The sequence below is a fragment of the Phyllostomus discolor genome, chromosome 4 (genome assembly GCF_004126475.2).
Source record: "Phyllostomus discolor isolate MPI-MPIP mPhyDis1 chromosome 4, mPhyDis1.pri.v3, whole genome shotgun sequence".
NCBI classification, from domain to species: Eukaryota; Metazoa; Chordata; class Mammalia; order Chiroptera; family Phyllostomidae; genus Phyllostomus; species Phyllostomus discolor.
Window position 1 is genome coordinate 170,863,139 of NC_040906.2, and position 19,543 is coordinate 170,882,681.

Sequence of the window (19,543 nt, forward strand, 5' to 3'; positions counted from 1 at the left end):
GAGAGTTGAAGCACAGGGAAATCTGATGACAAATTCCTTATATTTGATTCTATTCATGGCATAAGAGGGATGTGATTGACATTTAGACCCAAGACTCTCACTCCGGAGCCTCACCCAGGGAGCGGGAAGCCGGCCTGTCAGTGTCGCGGGTGTCAGGCTTGCTCCGTGCTGAGAGAACAGCGGCACTGCTAATTGAAACAGAGAAGATGATTACCAAGGCTGTGGCTTCAGAAGCAATACATACTGACACTGGAGGGGAAAGGGCTATTTATTTTTAAAAGTTCACCATCAAACCACTGGACAGGATAAACAACTCACGGAGAAAATCAACACGTATTACAATCAAAAAGGCATCCATTTTAACTTGCTGATTTCTCTAGGCACTCTCAATGTGATGCTGGACTAAACTCTCTCAAGTGTCTTCCGCTGGGTAAGCAATTGTGATTGGGGAAAAATCCATCTTTTTTTTTTTTCCCCTGACACCTCCTTCCATGGTTTTCTGAATCATATTTAAACATAATATAATGTATTTGATGCTAGCAAGCACCCAATTTAGCATTAATTTCTCTGGATGGAAATATGAGCCAAATGTTTGTGTTAGTAATAACAACACGATGCAATTCGATCATTGCCGAGCACACTGATAATATTTTCATCTCAAAGAGGGAGTTCTGAGAGTTTGTATTCATTTCTGAAGCATCAGCAGCTTTCAGTGCAGAGGCCACACAAGTTTTCTAATCTTATTTCATTCAATTTCTGTACTGGTTTGACTCTTATTAGAGGCTGAGATAGAATTGTGATTCTCTATGCATTGATTATGTTAAAGTATTTCTTGTTTTTCTCCTAGCACAGCAGCAACTGCAAGGAAATTAACTTTTATAAAGTTGCAGCAGACAAGCATTAGTGTTCTTTGAGGAGGCTGTTATACTAGCTTTCCAGATAGTTGAGATTTTTAAAAATATATTCAACCTCAATTCATAAATACATTTTCTCAAGGGTTCAGAAATCCAGTGGAGAAGTGCACATTTCCAGGTGCTCTCAACACGCACATAGACAGCTTTGAGGTTGGGAGCCAGCAAGAAGCATATAAAACAAAATGAGTTAAAAAAAAAGGTGCACATAGGGTAATTTTAATCCATTCCATTTTTAAATACCACAATAAATTTAATTTTCACAATAAATTAAATAGCCATATTCAGTTTACAAAATAGAATTACTTAGTGTGAAACCAGTATTTACAATTAAATACATTATGTACATGACATTTCTCTTTGTTGACATAAAATATGGAAGTAAAAGGACTCGACTTTCCAATGTATGACCTGCTACAAGTGACACCATGGTCCAGACGAAAAACAATAGTGCAAAATCACCACGGGGACTTTGGAACAATGTCAATTTTATGAGATAAGACATTCTTTTAAATCATAAGAAAATAGCATTTTCTGTTTTCATGGCACCAATTCAGCATCTGAATTAGAGAGCCATCTTTCCCTTAGAAAAGAATGCATAACTGAAACCTCTACTTCCTGCAGCTTCACAGCTATTGGTACATTTTATACATTAATCTTTTGGCTTAAATTAATGAAAATGGCGGGTGACAACTTCTGACTCAAGGGAAGACTAACTCTTTGAGAACAGCTGAAGTCACTTTCCCCCAATACCACCATCTCTTCTTCTAGTAACAAGTTTAAAAGATGCAACTATGCAGACGGCAAATTACTTTTGTAAATTTTCAGTAGAAAAGGAGCTGTTCCTATATTTGGTCACATACTGCCTATGTACAAGTAGAGATGGAAAAATGACTTGGGTAGTTGTGGCTTGGAAAAGTGCATATCTTACTCTAGAGGAGACATTGAGTGTCTTCAGGCACAACACATGGTGTTGTATGACATTATTTTAGGGCCAGTTCAGTGTCCTCCCAGTGATCTGGTAAAATTTTTGATTGAAAGGATGAAAGAATTTGCGCAATTTGGTAATGACAGAGGGGTCCACCTCTGGATGAATGCGCCCCTTGCTGCCAGCCAGGCACTTATTAAAGATAATGTTAAATCGCAAGCAGTAAAACCCTCTGGTAGCATTGAAATACAAATTGTATTGACTTATTCTTGGGGGAAGATTTAGGAACTTCTCCACGAGCTGAAGTTCTGGCAGAGGTTCCATGATGAGGCGATCTCCGTCGACAATGTGAAATTGCTCAATTGGAAAGTATTTCAACCACCTTTCCAAGTGTTTGGTGTAGATGCTGGTTCTTACTGCCTTGTATTTTGTGTTCACTTCACAGGTATTAGGGTCTATTGCCAGCTTCTCAAACTTGTAATAAGTTTTATTCTTCCTCTCCTTCCCCTCTAGCACCTGAGTGTAATCAGAAATAGCTCTTGTGGTTGGCTCCCTGACAATTATCAGCAACTTGATAGATGAGTTCATTTTGTAAATTCTTTCTGGAACCTCCTCTGTGATAAAATATGCCGGGCTCTTTTCAATTGTGATTTGCTGAGGGTAGGAAAAAGGCATCTTCTTCCTATACCACTCAATGCCCTTGGCATAATTCTCATCATTGTCAAAAAAGTGGATTTCTTGAGAGGCTTTTACCACTGCTGGATGGAGGTTCAGCATCTCAAGCAGGGCCCTTGTGCCTCCTTTCCTCACCCCAATGATAATGGCCTTGGGGAGTTGCTGGACCAGGTCATGAAGGCGAACCTGCTCCTTGGAAGCGTTGCCCTTCCGGAACTCATGCAACAGGCCTCGTTTAAACTGCAGGGCACGCAGAGGAAATTCCGCCTGCCCACGGGCTCCCAATCGGCCTTCAATGGGGCAAATGGGTTGTAGCCTGCAAGCAACAGAGAGAAACTTTAAGAAGCTCATTGCACCTAACTTCTCATTTTTTCTGGTTCCCCAGTCAGAGTGAGACTTTAAATGCATAAATAAAACCACTATTTCCCAACCTGATGCAATCCATAATGAACATATGTTTGAGAAATTTTATTTTAAGCAGCACTGTATTAAATGGACCACACATAATTGATGGGATTTTTTATTAGTGCTCCTTAAAATTTTTATTCACCAAGCACTTAATTGACTACGGCATGTACTTACGTTCACACTGTACAGGACAGACAAGTGACACCAGCCATACTAATAGCCTTTTAATAGCTCACCAGTTAATATCATTGAGAGAACATAAAAGGTAGAAGATTATAATCTTTAGCTGGGAGACTGAAGGGCAGCTAGGAGGCCAGTCTTTTGGGTTTTGTGTAGTACGATTTCCTTGCAGCTCAGCAGCACTCACATAACTCTTAAAAATTTTTGAGATATTGTACAATCTGAAAAGAGTTCCCAGTCTCTGCCCTTAGCTATTTGCATCATCATCAACCTGGAAAATTCCAAAATTGGCACTTGCTGAGCTTTTCATTCTGTGAGAATTTCTGCCGTTGGCCTTAGGGATAGCTAAGAGTACTATATTTCTTCTGCCTCTCTCTTTTTTTTTTTCTGCCTCTGTTTTACTATCTAAAGAGGTCAGGATTACGTTTTTATTTGGCTGAATGTAGGAACCCAATACCATCAGCAAGTGCTGTATATCACTTACCACAGCTGGGACCGGGGATCGACAAGACCTTGGCAGGGCCAGAAGCCTCAGGTTCTCATTGCCAAGTCCATTTAAATCAGGGACTTGAGCTCATGAAGGAAGGGATGTAATAGATGGAGCCAAAAAGGACGGTTTCCACTTCAACCTGGGCTTAAACAATGAACAACCACCACTGCTTTTCCCAGAGAAAAAGGTGTGGTAATAATCACAACGATATTGGACTGGAGTGGCTGTTTAATTTGGCAAGATTAGTATGCAATATATTGTACTTAGGATAGTACTAAGTATAGAGAAAACTGTATACTTAGAGTTTCCTTTTGGGTATAGTCTAGAACTGAACTGAAATTCATTATAATTTCCCTAAGTTTACCTGAGAACACATTTTAGCCATTTTGGGAGAGGGTAGATTATTTGCCAAAATGGCTGTTAAACCAAGTCCTTCAACTTGGTTTACCCTAGTTACCCTACCTCCTAGTTACCCTAATAATTTTGAGTCTATGTCCCCCTTTTTGTGACAGTGAGCCTCTCATTTGCTTTTTCCCAAGACATTCTATCATACCTTTCTTATCTTCTGTAATGTTTATAATTAACGGGAGAAGAGAAAAAACTCAAGGTCATGCAAAGGCATTCTGCAGAACTGAGAAGAAAAGAACTTGGCCTCTGCTCTGTTTCAACTGCTGTCTATCCTAATGTGTAAGGAAAAATATATAAACATTTTACTTTTTTGTGGTGCTTGTTTTTTATGATTTTAAAAACAACTCATGCTCTTTGTGGAAAACATGAAAATATAGAATACTATAAAAAGTGTTTACCACAGTTAATATTTAGAGAAATGTAACTTTTGTTTTCATGAATTTGTTAACAAGATTAGTGCTGGAGTGCTAAATGAAAGATTTGAAAGTAGCAACACATACATAGTCAAAGATGCTTTTAGTTGTGACATTGTGATATCACAAATTCATGTTTTAGCTCTTCTTGGTTGAGAATTAAGCTGTAGTTTCTTAAGATATCCATTGCATGTAATGGATGACTTCTCTCCTACACATCTAGAATGATGCTAATGTCTGTCGTCCTTGCAAAAATTGAGGAAATAGTCCATCAAATGCTTTCTGTAGGGCTGAATTCTCTCGAAGAACCCTGGCTGACAGGGGCTGAGACAGACAGTCTCTGCCCTAATTGAGCTGGAAAGGAATTTCCTTACTTCTGGAAACGGGCATTTTCCTTCTTCTCTTCCTTCCTTTTTCTACCTGCTACCTTGGGAGCTCATAGCCTGCAGAACAATTGCTTTTGGACTCCGCAACTCAAGATGGGAGAAAACATCACCTTATTTTGCCTTCTTGAAGAGTACGTTTTGAGCATGGGCCTCAGACTAAACAATATGGACTCTTAGGATTAGGAGGGACAGTAAAAGTAACTGAGCTCGGCTTCCGAACCAGAGAGCAGGGTCTTCAGTTCCTAAGTCAGCATTTGTCCATTTCAGATTCAATCTGCTCAAACCCTCAGTTGAGAACTTTTGAGAAAGTCCAGAAAACAATAAAATTTGAGGCTATAGACCAAGTAAAAAATGAAAAGAATCAGCCAAATAACTAATGCATTAATGATCATTAGATCAATTATTCAATAAAAAGCAAATGATTGAAAGTGAACTAAAGGCATTGGGAAAAACTTGATGTAAAAGTTCTTTATAAGCAGGACAGTGGTACCACCTCAGGGCTTTTCACTAATAACCAAACACTACTTTTAGGTAACTACTTGAAGTCAGTGATAAACTCTGGATTATACTATTTCCCATAGTTAGCAACTAGTGAGTGCGAAGTTTGCTCAGGAACTTTGAACTAAAAAACATCAAAAGGGCTTTTTTACCAGTCAAAATTGACACTGGCTGAAGGAAAATAAAGACCACTGCTATATTATTTAAGTATCTGAGTGATAAGATTTACAGATTAGAAAAGAAAAACAACAAGGAAGATATTTTCATATTAAAGTGTGGCTGCATTTTTGTGGAAAATGGGAAACGAATGCATAAGAACATACTCCAGTGTTTCCAGTGCAATAAGGAATTTTAAAGAGCAAAGAAGGAAGGTTCACATTTTAGAAATTCAATTCCCTGTCCTTCACAATCATACTGGATATGGGACAGCCCAGAGGTATTCACCGTGAAGCCAGAGGACAGACACTGCTGGGACTTCTGCAGGTCTAGCACCTCTCAACCATTTGCTTGTTTAGAGCCAACGCCTGGCTTTGTAAATATCCTCTCCATGGATTTGACATTGGTTTCTGGGCAATTACTGTGAGCGACAGCCTTCTTGTCTGATATGTTCAGCTCCTGGAAACCAGCACTAATTAACACAGTTACAGCACCCCAAGCCTGCAACCATCTTTCCAGGGCGGTGGATCCCAAACTTGATGAGCTCCTTTATAGGTTCAAATATAATTTTAACTCTCCTGGTAGGCCATTAATTGTCCACTCATAAATTTCATAATTTAGTTTCATAACTAAATACATCATAGCTATTTCACATGGACAGAGTTTCAACAACCAGACGCACACAGACCACAGTGAGCTCTAGAAAGTGGCATTTCTACTGTGTATGGCTTTATCCCGTCTCTGAAAATGAATGTCAATGCTCACAGAATACAAATGGATCCTGGAAAATTCCTTGGTTTGAGCAACTTGGATCTCTTTCTTTTAAAGGCTCAATAAATCAAAATCAATACTGCAGAAAAGCATGTTTCTTGGGAATTTTGAAGGAGGAAAACAAAAGGAGTGGATCTAAAATTATACTCTAAGGAAGTTTCAGTTAAAAAACATTACCTGAGGTTAAAATTAAGAAGAGAATCCTAGAAGCAGCAAGAGAAAAGGAGACAGTTACCTACAAAGGAGTTCCCATAAGACTATCAACTGAGTTCTCAAAAGAGACCTTACAGGCAAGAAGGTGCTGGAAAGAAGTATTCAAAGTCATGAAAGGCAAGGACCTACATGCAAGATTACTCCATCCAGCAAAGTTATCATTTAGAATGGAAGGGCAGATAAAGTGCTTCCCAGATAAGGTCAAGTTAAAGGAGTTCATCATCACCAAGCTCTTATTATAATGAAATGTTAAAGGGATTTATCTAAGAAAAAGAAGATAAAAAACATGTATAGTAAAAGGACAGCAAACTCACAATTATTAACAACCACACCTAAAACAAAAACAAAAGCAAACTAAGCAAACAATTGGAACAGGAACAGAACCACAGAAATGGAGATCACATGGAGGGTTAGCAACAGGGGAGTGGGAGGGGGAGAAAGGGGGGGAAAGTACAGAGAATAAATAGCATAGATGGTAGGCAGAAAATAGACAGGGGGAGGTTAAGAAGTATGGGAAATGTGGAAGCCAAAGAACTTATATGTACAACCCATGGACATGAACTAAAGGGGGGAAATGTGGGTGGGAGAGGGTATGCAGGGTGGAGGGGAGTGAAGGGGGAAAATGGGACAACTGTAATAGCATAATCAATAAAATATATTTTTTAAAAAGGAAACACTTAAAGTCACATGAGCACAAGTATGTGTTTAATCACCTACCTATCCAAGCTCCCAACTCTGGCAACTAGATACAGGAGACTCCCAACAGCAAGGCTTCCCAGCACCAGGAGCTTCTGTCTCAGCCACGCCTGCTGTTTGAATAGCATGGCCCTCCATCAACCTTCAGGACTTCTGCAGCCTGAGAGACAGGATAGAAGGGAACTCATCAGCAGTCATCTTTTAAAGGCTCTGTCCATTGTTACAAAGCCCAGCAGGGGTGGGTATATGGGAGGTTAAGTGATGTCGCTGGAAGAACAGACCTCATACCAGTCTTTACAATGTTCATGGGGTAATGGGTATTTAGCAAAACTAGGTTTCCTTCTACTGACCTGTGTTATAAGATCAAATACTAAACCAGGGCAAAGATACTAACTAGACAGAGCCTGCTACCAAGGATATCCAAACCCTTTTTCGCGTCTCTGGGACACACTGGAAGAAGAAGAGTTGTCTTGGGCCACACATTAAATACACAAGCAGTAATGAAAAGTGATGAGCACAAAAAATATTTTAAGTAAATTTCTAACTTTCTGTTAGGGCACATTCATAGCCATCCTGGGCCGTATGCAACCTGGGGGGCCACGGGTTGGACACCCCTGTGGCTAGGCAATTGTCAAAGTAAGTAAAATACATACTTTATAACATATGTTAAATATGTATGTGTGCACATATATATCTATAATTTTTATTAATCATTCAAAAATACTGATAAAACAAGGAACTAAGCAGGTTTACCAGCAAAGCAACCAGTAAACTGAAGTTTCTGCTTCGGAGTAACAGGACAAATGTAGAAAGTGAAATATCCCAGTTTAGTAAGTTATTTTGGGCGTAACATTTTTCTTATATGCTTTTTGTTTTGTTGTAGTTGTGAGTGAAGGAAGAGGGCAAGATCAAAAGCTGTTACTTTACTCATGGAGGTTACCAGGATAACTATCAAAACTGTGTCTCCAAGTAACCTGGTGTTTCCCTTCACATTCTCTGCCCAGTACTGAATTGGACTGGCTGATTCTGAAAACATGCTCAGACTAGATAGAGGCCCCTGCTATTTGACCCCTCCTTTGGGTAGGTTTGGTGATAGGGCTTTTGCTCTTATATCATGACAGAAGCTTACCGGGAAGCTTCATACTCTCACCTGAAATAAGGCCAGCTGAAAAGTGTAAGTGCTATTATTAAATTTAGGGGGGAAATGCAAGCTTCCCATTCAGGCTTTCTTATTAAAAAAATAAATCTAATCCCCCTTTCAAGATAAGATTTTATTTTTATTGAACTCAAACAGTAACCCAAAAAGAGGAACTACAGCAAAGGATCATGGTTAGCAATTGTTTTGCTGCAGTGATATCTTCATATTTGCTATGTGAAGATTTTCTCTGTACTAGGGGTGTACTAGAATCAACTGATCAATCTTTTCATTCATTCATCAAGAAATTTCTAGGTACCAATAGCATTTCTTGCTATTATACTCAGTTTACGGGGGATTCAAAAAAAGATCTTGAAGGAATTTTAGCCTTGAAAAACTAATAATGTGATTAGAGAAGCATGAAACAACTGGAGGATGCAATCTAATTCATGATAATGTATGAATATATGTGGGGGAAATAAAATGAAGAAAATAGAGACAAACCCCATTTTTTTGTGTGTGTGAAATGTATTGCATGGCTTGGTGAGTGGGCTATAGAAGGGCATCCCAAAGGAGAGAGATAAAAGTGGAATTCATCCAACACACAGCCAAAAATATTTATGGAACATGCCAATGTACTAGATTTTGTACTGGGTATGATGTAGCATGGCAATCTGTAGTCTAGTAGAGAAAAAAGAATTAAACCAATAAGCATAGAATTTACAAGAACTTACAAACTGTAATATCAATGAAAGTGACAGGAGGCGGTGAGAAAGGAGGAACCCATTTCAGTCCTTCCTGAAGAAGTGGTGCAGGCTGACTGACACCTGGAGCATGAAGAGTTGGGGGGCAGAGGTGGGCAAAGTGGGTCTCAGGCAGAGGGACCAGTGTTTACACAAGTACTGGGGAGCGAGATGCTCGACTACTTTGAGAAGTGAAGGGAGGCTGGTGTGGCCACACACAGAAACTGAGGGGAGAGAGAAAGGACTAAAAGCAAGAACAAAGAGGGGGCAGTAAGGGTATTTGCAGGGTCTGGGTGAATCTGTGGTTCTGACTTGCCATGGCTTGCCTTGCATGTGGGTGTAATGGGGAAGAGAAGGGACATGAGAAATGAGGTTTACTGAGGGCTGCTATGTGGCAAAAATATTGTACAGGTGGTATTTTAGGAAATTCTCAGAAAAACCCTATGAAGCAGATATATTGTTCCCATTTTATGGATGGGTAAAGCAAAGCTCAGATCATTTTCTCTAACTAGCTGGTGATCACACAATTAGCAGGTAATGTGAAGGTGAAGACACAACTTATGTAGGGTGACTTAGGGCTTCACTGAAAGAATCTTTCTCCTGTTTCCAGGTTGATGCCGGAAGTCATATGCCCTTAGCACAGGGCTCTGATCCTACTGAAATAAAAATACTGCAGCAAGATGCAGAACAGGGTGGTAGAGAGAAAACTGTGCCCAAGTCCTCCAGGAAAATTCTCCACTTAGTAGCTCTGTGATTTTGAGGTGGCCACTGAGATTCTCTGGGCCTTTCTTTCCCCATCTATAAAATGGGGGTTATCTCAGACCTCCCCACTCCATAAGTGAGAATGAAATGAGGTTTCCACAAGCCACCTCACTATACAAAGTCTTATTAATATGCCAGAATAACATAAGGGACTAGGTGTCATTTATATGTTAGTGTGAATGAATTTAATGTGCATTTACAAAGTGTGAGAAAACAAGTTGTTATGTGGTTGAAGAAGGCCAGATACGAGTGGGAGAGATGGGAAAAGTAAAAGTAAAATGTGCTTGTCCCGTGGCCTTAATGAAGCTCACTAGACTTGCACAGAGGAGCAATGTGGAGGGAGGCTGGGAAGTCACGGGACCTCTGCTCTCTAAATGTGGTGCTCACACTCTGCTCCTCAGAACTATGCTACACAAGGCTTTGTCCAATTCAACCAGCTCATTGGTCCACCTGCCTTTGGCTATGCTGCATCCCTAAGGTCTGGGCTGTGTCCCAGTTCCTCTAGAAGGCCTCTTCAGCTGATGCTCCAGCCCACAGTCCTCTCCCTCCTCCACTGAATTCTTGTTCTTACAGTCAGAACCACAGTTAGGCCTTCCACTGTTCGTAAGTGTCAGTTTATTGTTAGCTGTTACTTTCTTCTGTGTGTATCACAACATCTCTCAACAATGTGCAAACCTACTGATTGGCGCAGAAGTACAAAAAAGCTGACTGAAAGGCAGTGAGCCCAGAATCTGTCCGCCGTGCTCTGTAGGCTCATGGTTCTCCATGGTGAGCTTGCAGAGCCTTTAGAAAACACACCTGCTACCACCCTTAGAAATTCCAGCTCAATGGGTGTGCACTAATTGTGCATCTGTATTTTTTACAGTGGAGTGAATAACACGAAGTTTGAAGTGATTTTCTACTGTCTTTTCCTTTTCATCACCATGGTCAGTAAACTCCTTTTAACTTTCCCATCAAGGCGCTTAATGCCTTCCTTAATTCTTTTTTTTAAAGATTTTATTTATTTATTTTTAGAGAGGGAAGGGAAGGAGAAAGAGAGAGAGAAACATCAATGTGCAGTTGCTGGGGGCCGTGGCCTATAACCCAGGCATGTGCCCTAACTGGGAAGCAAACCTGCGATGCTTTGGTTCGCAGCCCGCGCTCAATCCACTGAGCTATGCCAGCCAGGGCTGCCTTCCTTAATTCTTAACATTCAAGTGTGTTTCCCTATTTATTTCCTATGACCTATGTAGTCTGATTAATCTTCCTAGGACAAGTTATTTTGTCCCTCATCTTTTTGGTTGTTCACTGGATCAAACCTAGACTCTTCTTGAAAGCCCAGGCCCTTTCTCAGTTCCCAGCTTGGGTAGTTTGCCTCTTTCCCTCTATTACTCATCAACGTCAGCTTCTGCACCCTTGAGGTCAGCCTCTTTACTGTTCCCCATACCCTTCACTCTCATCTCTATGCTTTTTTCAGCTTCCTGAGTGGCCTTCAATCTTTCCTACATCTCCTCCTTCAAGACTCCCAGATTTTATTAATATCTTCTTGGGGAGGGTGATCCTGGTGGATGTAGAATTTTGGGGGAAAAATCCTGATGCACATCCCATTGGTAGGTAGTAATAGGTCAAGTCCATTGCATCGATAATTACAGATCAAAGTGTAATAGCTAGGAAGACTTGGGCTTAGGGATAGCACTTGGGAGGCATTGTAGGGGGTGAGTTAAGTTATTTAGTGAACTAATGGCTGAACTCTGCTCAAGGTTGGCAGGCAGGGAAAATAATTTAAAAATTGAGGATGTGAAGGTTGCTGAGGAAGTAGCCCAAGATTTAGCAGAATATTACAAAGATATTAAGACCTCTACTGCAACACACTTGTCATCTGACAAATAGTTCATTATTAAACCTGTCTGAATATGAGGTCATTATTTTTTCTACTGCCACTGAGGATCTCTCATTCTCAAAGGCTCTAATACTCAACCTATAGACTCTTCCTTTGTGAAATGCCCAGTTATTACCATGGAGGTTTGCTCTGTGGGATAGGCTGCTACTTCCTCTCTGGCTTCTTTATGTCTGAGATACCTGAAGTACACTCACTGGGGGTTTCTCTCTTTGGGAGGCTTAACACTGCCTCCTCTATTTATGACAGGCCCATTACAGCCCCCAAAGCATCCTCATGTCCACTGTGAAACTGAACAAAACTACAATTTTTATTTGAGACCTCAACTAATGTGAGTGAGCTGTCCACGGTGCAAAGGCCACTGGATTGGGAGTCAAAGTCCTGGAGTCTCCCTTTGGTTTAGTTTTGAAATGAAAACTTTCGGAATTTTGGTTTCTCATCTGTAAAATGAAGACAACAGTGTTTATCTCACAGGGTTGTTATGACATAGCCTTTAGTAAGATGGCAGGAAAGAACTTTATGAACATTTGGGCACTTTACAAAAATAAACCATAATTAATTACTTTCGGAAGGTTGTTAAATTCATTCTTGGACTGCATAATAAGGAAGAAAAGAGTACAATAAGTGTAGTTCTCATTAATAGTATAATTGGATTTTGAAAAATATAAGTTCATTTTTAATATAAATAACTTTTAATAGAAACTCCTGTTAAACATTAAAATGCTAACACTATATTTTCTGTTTCAAGCAAGATAGCTCAATTACCAAAAACAAAATGTTAACACTTCTCTTATTAGGCTGAAATCTCTTGGAATTTTTGAGAAAATGAGCTTGTCTAGGACACAGGAAGTGAAATCTCATTCTGTTTTGTAATCAGACTCAGGCTATGAGCTAAGAGACAACACAGCAGCCCCTGAAAAAACTTTGTTAAGGGAAAATCAAAAAGACTTGGTTAATTTGATATTCACGATGCCTTTTTGGCTTTTTACACCATCATGAAGTGCTTGAGTCTCTGCTGGGGCGGAGTCTTGAAATCAGGGAACTGCTGCCTTTGGTCTAGGTGCATGAACTAAGAGAAGCCACACTATCCAACGCTTACAGACTGCACTGCTAAACTGGGGGAAGGTTAGCTGCCCCTCCCACACCAAAGTCCCTTCCCTTTAGCCATTCCAACTACAATGGATGTCTTCATCTTTCACCAGAGCAATCGTACTGGTAATAGGCAATTTATATTAAAATGAAAGTTTAAAAAATATTTCTTTTTATTAAAAAAGGTAAAAGACCTATAGTGACTTTTAAGCCTTCCTTCATCTCCAGTTTTTAATCTCTCAGTGTTTTTCACATTGCGTGCCAAGAACAGCACAATTATAGTTTTTCCGGATTACTAAAGCTTTAATAAACACAGCATTTTAGCTGAACAAAGCAGAGTATCTAAATAACAGAGTACGTGGCCAGAAGCGACAAATTGTAAAGACATCTGGCTGTTTCTCCAAAGCAGCACTAAGCAAAGAAGAAAATGAGTCCCAAGCTGAAACAAAGAAATAAGGAAATTCAAAAATAATAATAATAAAGACACGTTCAAGTGCTGCTCAAAGGCTTGTAGATGTGGTTGCCACAAGCCCCTGGTACCCATAAAAACAGTAACAGAAACAACAGTAGCAAAGTTCATTAAAAATGACTGAACTTATATAGCAGAATTATTCTGTAACCATCTTTTGAGTATTAGCTCATTTATCCTGGGCAACAGCCTTATGAAGTGGACAGGAATTACATTTATTGAGCACTAGGCCCTCTGTTACTCACATTAATTATCTCATATAACGCAACATGTGAAATATTATCCATCTTATATTTTCTGGTAGAACTGAAGAGCAGAGAGATGAGCAGATTATTTACCCAAGGGCATGTGGAAGGAAAATGTGGAAGGAGGATTTAAATTCTGTATCATCTGACCCCAAAGAACATGGTGTCTTGATTGTAATGCCACTCAGAGAGCTCTGGATGCTCACCTGGGAGACTCTTAATAAATGCTTGTTTATTGATTGATGAGAGCAGACAAAACCACTTAACTCCACCCAAATTACCTGCCATTGAACCTGGAAGTAGGGAATGGGAAGGTAAAAACAAAACAGTGAAAGAAGAAAAAAGTTTCCATAGACGGACAGGTAAATGGGGCTATTTGGTGGTTTGAATATGATCAAAGCTGAAGAGTATTAATAAGTAGTGATAATAATAACAATAATGAAAGGTAGCGTTTTTATAATTTACAATATAATTTTCACACTCACTATACTATTTATAATTAAAACTGACCAGGCTCTTAAGAACCTCACTTATTCTCCTTATAATTCAAGAACTGACTTTCTTTTTGATAGCTTTTACTGTAGGTGATCAGAGTAACATTGATTTGGACTGTCACTTGATTCACATTCTTACACTTTTCTCCAGGAGATCTTGGTTAAATTTGTTAATGACCTCTCTTTGTCACCCCATCCCTACTCTCCTCCTAGCTCTTCCCCCTCACCACCTCAGCAAATGGCTCCTCTTTTGTCCCCTGCAGTCACTCAGCCCGGAAACCTTGGAGTACTGTGTCCTTGGCTCTATCCCTCCTCTGACATCCAATCAGCCAGTAAAATTCTCTCTCTACAACACCGTTAGAATGCAGCAGCTCCTCTGCACTGTCATTTGTGACTGCCTTGGTTCAGGTCATGCTCTTTCTCTTAGAGTGTTACAGTCTCCCCACTATTAGGAGCCTCAATTTATTCTCCATACTGATGCTGGAGTGGTCTTTCCAAACAAAAAATTGATCATGTTGCCTTGAGGTTTAATATACTTTAATAGGCCTCTATCATCATTTACATATTTTAAAAAGACCCTTTGCTCCATTCCAAAGCAACTCCATACAACCCCCAATGGATACATATACAAACTTCACACAAAACAACTTACTGTTCTTTTGAATAGGCCACAGTCAGATTTGCTTCAGGGCCGGAAGCATACAGTTTTCATAGCCTGAAAAAACTAACTCTGTGCCTCATTTATCAGGTCTGGGACACCAATAAAGTGTATCCCAATAGGATACTAATAGCCTGCCCCATAGCACTGCTGTGAGGACTAAATGAGCATGTAAAGTAATTAGAACACTGCTTGCTGCATAGTAATACTTAATAAATGTTGGCCGCAACTACTACTGCTTCCTTCTCCCCTCCTCCCAGGCCTTGGCTTAATTCCTGTCATTTAGATTTCAGGTGCCTTAGGAAAGTCTTTCTTGATCACGCAGGGCTGGCTTACATGTTCTTCCTATGTGTTAACACAGGTTCCTTCCTTCCTTCCTTCCTTCCATTTTTCTACTTTCACTTCCTAGGTCTTTCTTTTCAGCTTTCTGTGCCTCCTTCTGGTTTCTCCCTGCACTCTGCCACTGAGTATGTTCTCTAAATAATAAAGCTTAAAAAGATAGAACGCAGCTATTATTCTTAGGTCGCAATGATAGCAAAAGTACAACCAAATGTCTTAGAAAATCTTATTAGGTGTTAGCAAATTTGTAAAATAGTTTATATTAGTTTGTATGCAAAATAATACTAAAAGTCTCCATTCTTGGGCAGGCTAGTATTTTCTTAAATTGCAGTATTAATGTGCTTCAAAGCTTTCCTCTTTTTATTACCAGAGATACCTCTATACTCTGAATCTCAGGCCTTCCTTTCAGGGCCCGAAGAGCTCCATCTAAATTCTTACACTCAAATAACTACTTATGTTTCATATCAACAAATATTTACTGAATACCAACTGTGTGCCAGGCACCGCAGATACCAGAAATCATGTGGAGAACAAGAGACACAGGTCCTGCCTCTGTTTATTGTCCAGTATTCAAGTCCAGCTCTTGATAAAAGTGTAACGAAATTGCATCTTTTCTTCCACACAGACCCCAGATTTTCTTAGATGGCTGTGAGGGAGGAATTCCCACAAATGCAGGGTCTGCTGGATTTCAGAGTCTCATCTCCTGGCCCAAAGACCCATGTCTTCCACAAAGGGCCCTAGTCTCTTACCCAAGTGGCCATAGTCAAACCACTCTCCAAAAGGCACTGTTCTTCCTTTTAATGGGACTCTTCCAGATAAGTAAAGACTTCAATGTAAAGTAAAGACTCCAATGGGTGTGTTTAGGACAAACTTTGTCACAGTGAGTACTTGTGACCAGGCAGGGCTTGTGGCCTGTGCATTAGCATGAGGCTCTGTGCTCAGAAGGGCAATGCTTGGTTTAATGCTTTCTTGTCACTATCTTGAAATTCCTGATACATTCTGCACAAGAGGCCCCATATCATTTTGCACTGGGCCCCACAAATTATGTGTACAGTCCTGCAGCTGGATTTTCCAGCCTTCAGAGATTACATTGCTTGTATGTAGGCCATGGCTCTTCCAGTGGTACCTCCTTCTTTTACGAGACCTTTGGCCTTAAGAGAAAGACACTGTCTGAAGCCTACCACTAGGAACACAATCTTTCACACCTTCTTACAGAGCTGGGAATTCCACCCCCCTTTATTTCCCTGAGTTTTGTGGTCTTCCCTGAGGCCCATCTCTTCCTTGGGTACTTGGCACTCCAGGAACATGGGAGCCACTCACAAAGCCTTATACTCCGAAGTACCACATATACCCATGGCACAGCATGTGACACACAGGATAATGTCCACCACACACACACTCCCACACACACAAACTCAGGAACAGGTTTCATTAAAATACAGTAACAGTGGGAAATCCTTTGAGGTGAAGAGGGCAGTATCATCACCCTTATCATACAGGCAAGAAAATGCAGAGGCCCAAGGACTATGGCCGTCTGCTCTTATCACAGGGTGGACAAGTACCTCCCCTGCCCCTCCTCCCTTCAAGGTGAAACACAACGGGAAGCTCAAACTAAGTTACCTGCTATGTGATCTGGGGTGAATCACTTTAACCTCCTTGATCTTTGTTTTTTTCCTTTTTTTTCACTCAAGAAATAATGGGCTTTGTGGGGAGGAGGGTGTAAAAGGGGACTAAATGGTAATGGAAAAAAGACATTAAAAAAAAAAGAAATAAAGGGATGAGTTCAGCAATCCTTCCTGGGTCTAAAATTCTCATATTCTAAGGTATTTCACCAGATTAGCCCTAAACAAGTATTCTTAGAGATTAATTTATAAGGTGCTAGAGACAATTACAGTGGGAGTAAATTAGCACCTGAGGTGATCTCAATTTTTAATTTCTTGCTATCCCCCAGTTTTAAACAGTCTTGACCTCTTTCAAGATGGCCACACTGCATTAAGCTACCTAAACTGTGAATAAAAGAATCCTCTTATTCTAAGACATGACATTTCTTTGAAAAGATACCAACACTTAAGAAAGCATCTCCTGATTAGTTTTCAATGTGCCCTGCTGTCAGAGCACCCAGAGGAATCACGTTTTGAAAAAAGCTAACCAAGGGCAGCTGAGGAAAATTGTCATAAAGAAGGCTCTTTTTTCCCATGATAATGATCATATAAGAGAGCTGTAATGAGAAAGAAACAAATGAAGAGGGGCACAAGAACAAGGGCACGGATAGCAGTGTTCAACGCGAATGTGGAGACAGGGTGTAGATTGAGAGGGAAATGGGCACCATTTGTTAGTAGATTAAGCAGAAAATGTATCAGTCAGGATGCTCATAATTGCTCTATCAAATGGTGAAGGAAGCTATTTAGCTCTTTGTTTCTTCAGTTAACCATGAAGGGTCAATGTTAGAAATGAAAACGAAGAAAGTTGATAAATTATACAAAACTGCAGAGTTTATTACTCCTCTGTACTGAATGCTTATCTCCTGGGAATTACTGCAGAAGCAGCTTTGAGCAAATTCCAAATTTTCAAATGGGTTCTCCATTTCATCCCCCCATTCTGCTTTTGATATCATGCATACATAATTTATCACAGCTACCATTATTGCGTTAGCCTGAGTAGTCCTCTGGCTTTCTGTCTGCAGAAGGATACTCATTTTGCATTTGTAATGACCAAACTTAAAAGGAGCCAGTTAATTCTGCTTCTGTTCAGGGGTCTCATTTAGTAGAATGATGTCTTAAGAAAGAGATGGGAACCAAATTTTATTTTGACATGGAATCCCAATTACTCTTAATCTCAGTATTGGTACCTGTAACTAATGTTTATGGAAGAAGGGTATGTTTTTTCCCCTCCTAAAGTTTCCTTACATTTCATTAAACAGTTGTTGGGAATTTAGTATATTTGTCCTTCTGGTGAGTTCAGAGGCAGAATCACTCTCTAATCTTGTGTTTATATAGAAAAGTGTGAGTTGGAAAGGTAACAATTGTACAGATAATTAAATAAAATTCATGGTTCAAACAAATCATTCCAGTAAGTTAGGCTCATGCAGTAAATGAAGTCAAGTTAACTGGATGAGTTTTTCCTTGACTTATATAGTTGAAGTCAATTGTATAGTAATATTAGTTCTACTTTTTATACCCAGTAATGGTTGAAAGTATTTATTTTAAAATCAAGTGTAGTATGCATTACCAAACAGAAAGGATCTACTTTTTAATCTTATTCCCCATCTCACAAATTTTGTTTTTGTTTTTGGTGAGGAACAAAGAAATAGTATATGTAAAACTTTCTTTTAATTCCAAAAAGAGATTAAAAGCATACTGATACCTTTATAATTATTTTTTATTTGATTGTAGTTCTCATTATCTTCTCTCTGTAGTGACTTTTTTATCCATTTTAATCTCTATAACATTAAACTATATATTTTTATAATTACTGAAGATGATGTTAACTTTACCATTAAACATTTTAAATGAATAATTAAGCCAATAGCAGACTGATTATACAAAAATGTAAATGTACCATGTTCACATGATCAAGTTAGTCTCAGAAAACCTAACTCGTTTAATATAAAATTTAAGCAAACACATATAGGTACGATCTCCTGAATACTTTAGAGGAAGATTTCTTATTATGCACTTAATCACCAAAACCCACAATTTTCACAATACTACTGTCTATTTGTATGGAACTTTACAGTTTTTCAAGCCTTAGTTTAACACCATTTTACTTGATTTTCACAACAAAGGTATAAAGGACACAATACCTATTTTATTCCCCATTCTACAGATGAGGAAGACAACCCTAGGTCTGAGTATGGTGCCTGGGTCAACCTAGCTAATGATCTGCAGAGTTTGAAATGGAATTTAGTTGTATTGACCTTTTGTGTTTGTGAGAAAATTCATCCTCTTTCTATGAGGATTTGGCATTCATTTTGGTGCCAGGACTGGCTGCTCATTATAAGTGCAAAGCTAATCCTGTGTGCTATAGGTTTTGAAAGAGTGCTAAAGTAATTTTTGCTACAATGTAGGACTTTGAAGAAATGAAGGAGGTATAAAGTAATTTGGGATTAAAAAGCATTAGTATTTTTTTTCTCTTTCTCTGGTTGGATCATGTTTCTCCTAGAGAAATATCCTGGTAGGATGAGAAGGATTGCAATAGATTCATCAAGGACAGAAAAAGAAGAAGAAAAACAGTTAATTCCTGAGAGTAAAAATCTTTATGCCAATTATGAACTTAGAGCACTAACTCCAATCACCTCCTCCTAACTAATTGTATATTTTTGGTTAGGATTTCATTTAATCTTTTTCCCCAACCCCTCCTAAATTAGACATTATGTTTGTTATTACTGGCTTAAACATTCATTGTTTATCTAGATTTATCCACGTTTATCAACATTGTTGCTTACTATTCCTTTTTTTTATTGGTATCAGCTTTATGGAGATATAATTCACATGTCATTCTACCATTCTCCCATTTAAATTTTCCCATTTAAATATGCAAAATTCAATGGATTTTAGTGTGCTCACGGAATTGTACAATCTCACAACACATTTTAGAATAT

The 19,543-nt window shown here is 39.2% G+C and overlaps 1 protein-coding gene across 5 annotated transcripts in view; it reads right to left on the reverse strand.

Annotated features, from left to right (window-relative positions):
• Nucleotides 1-250: 250 nt before the first annotated feature.
• HS3ST5 (heparan sulfate-glucosamine 3-sulfotransferase 5) overlaps nucleotides 251-19,543 on the reverse strand; it is a 257,392-nt gene continuing 238,099 nt past the window's right edge. For all 5 annotated transcript variants that reach the window (XM_036024598.1, XM_028509961.2, XM_036024595.1 and 2 more), the window contains 2 exons: nucleotides 7,155-7,293; nucleotides 251-2,830 (listed from right to left, as the gene is read on the reverse strand). In XM_036024598.1, the coding sequence (XP_035880491.1) occupies nucleotides 1,900-2,830; nucleotides 7,155-7,261 (1,038 nt within the window). In that variant the 5' untranslated portion in view covers nucleotides 7,262-7,293 and the 3' untranslated portion in view covers nucleotides 251-1,899. The remainder of the gene's footprint in view (nucleotides 2,831-7,154; nucleotides 7,294-19,543) is intronic.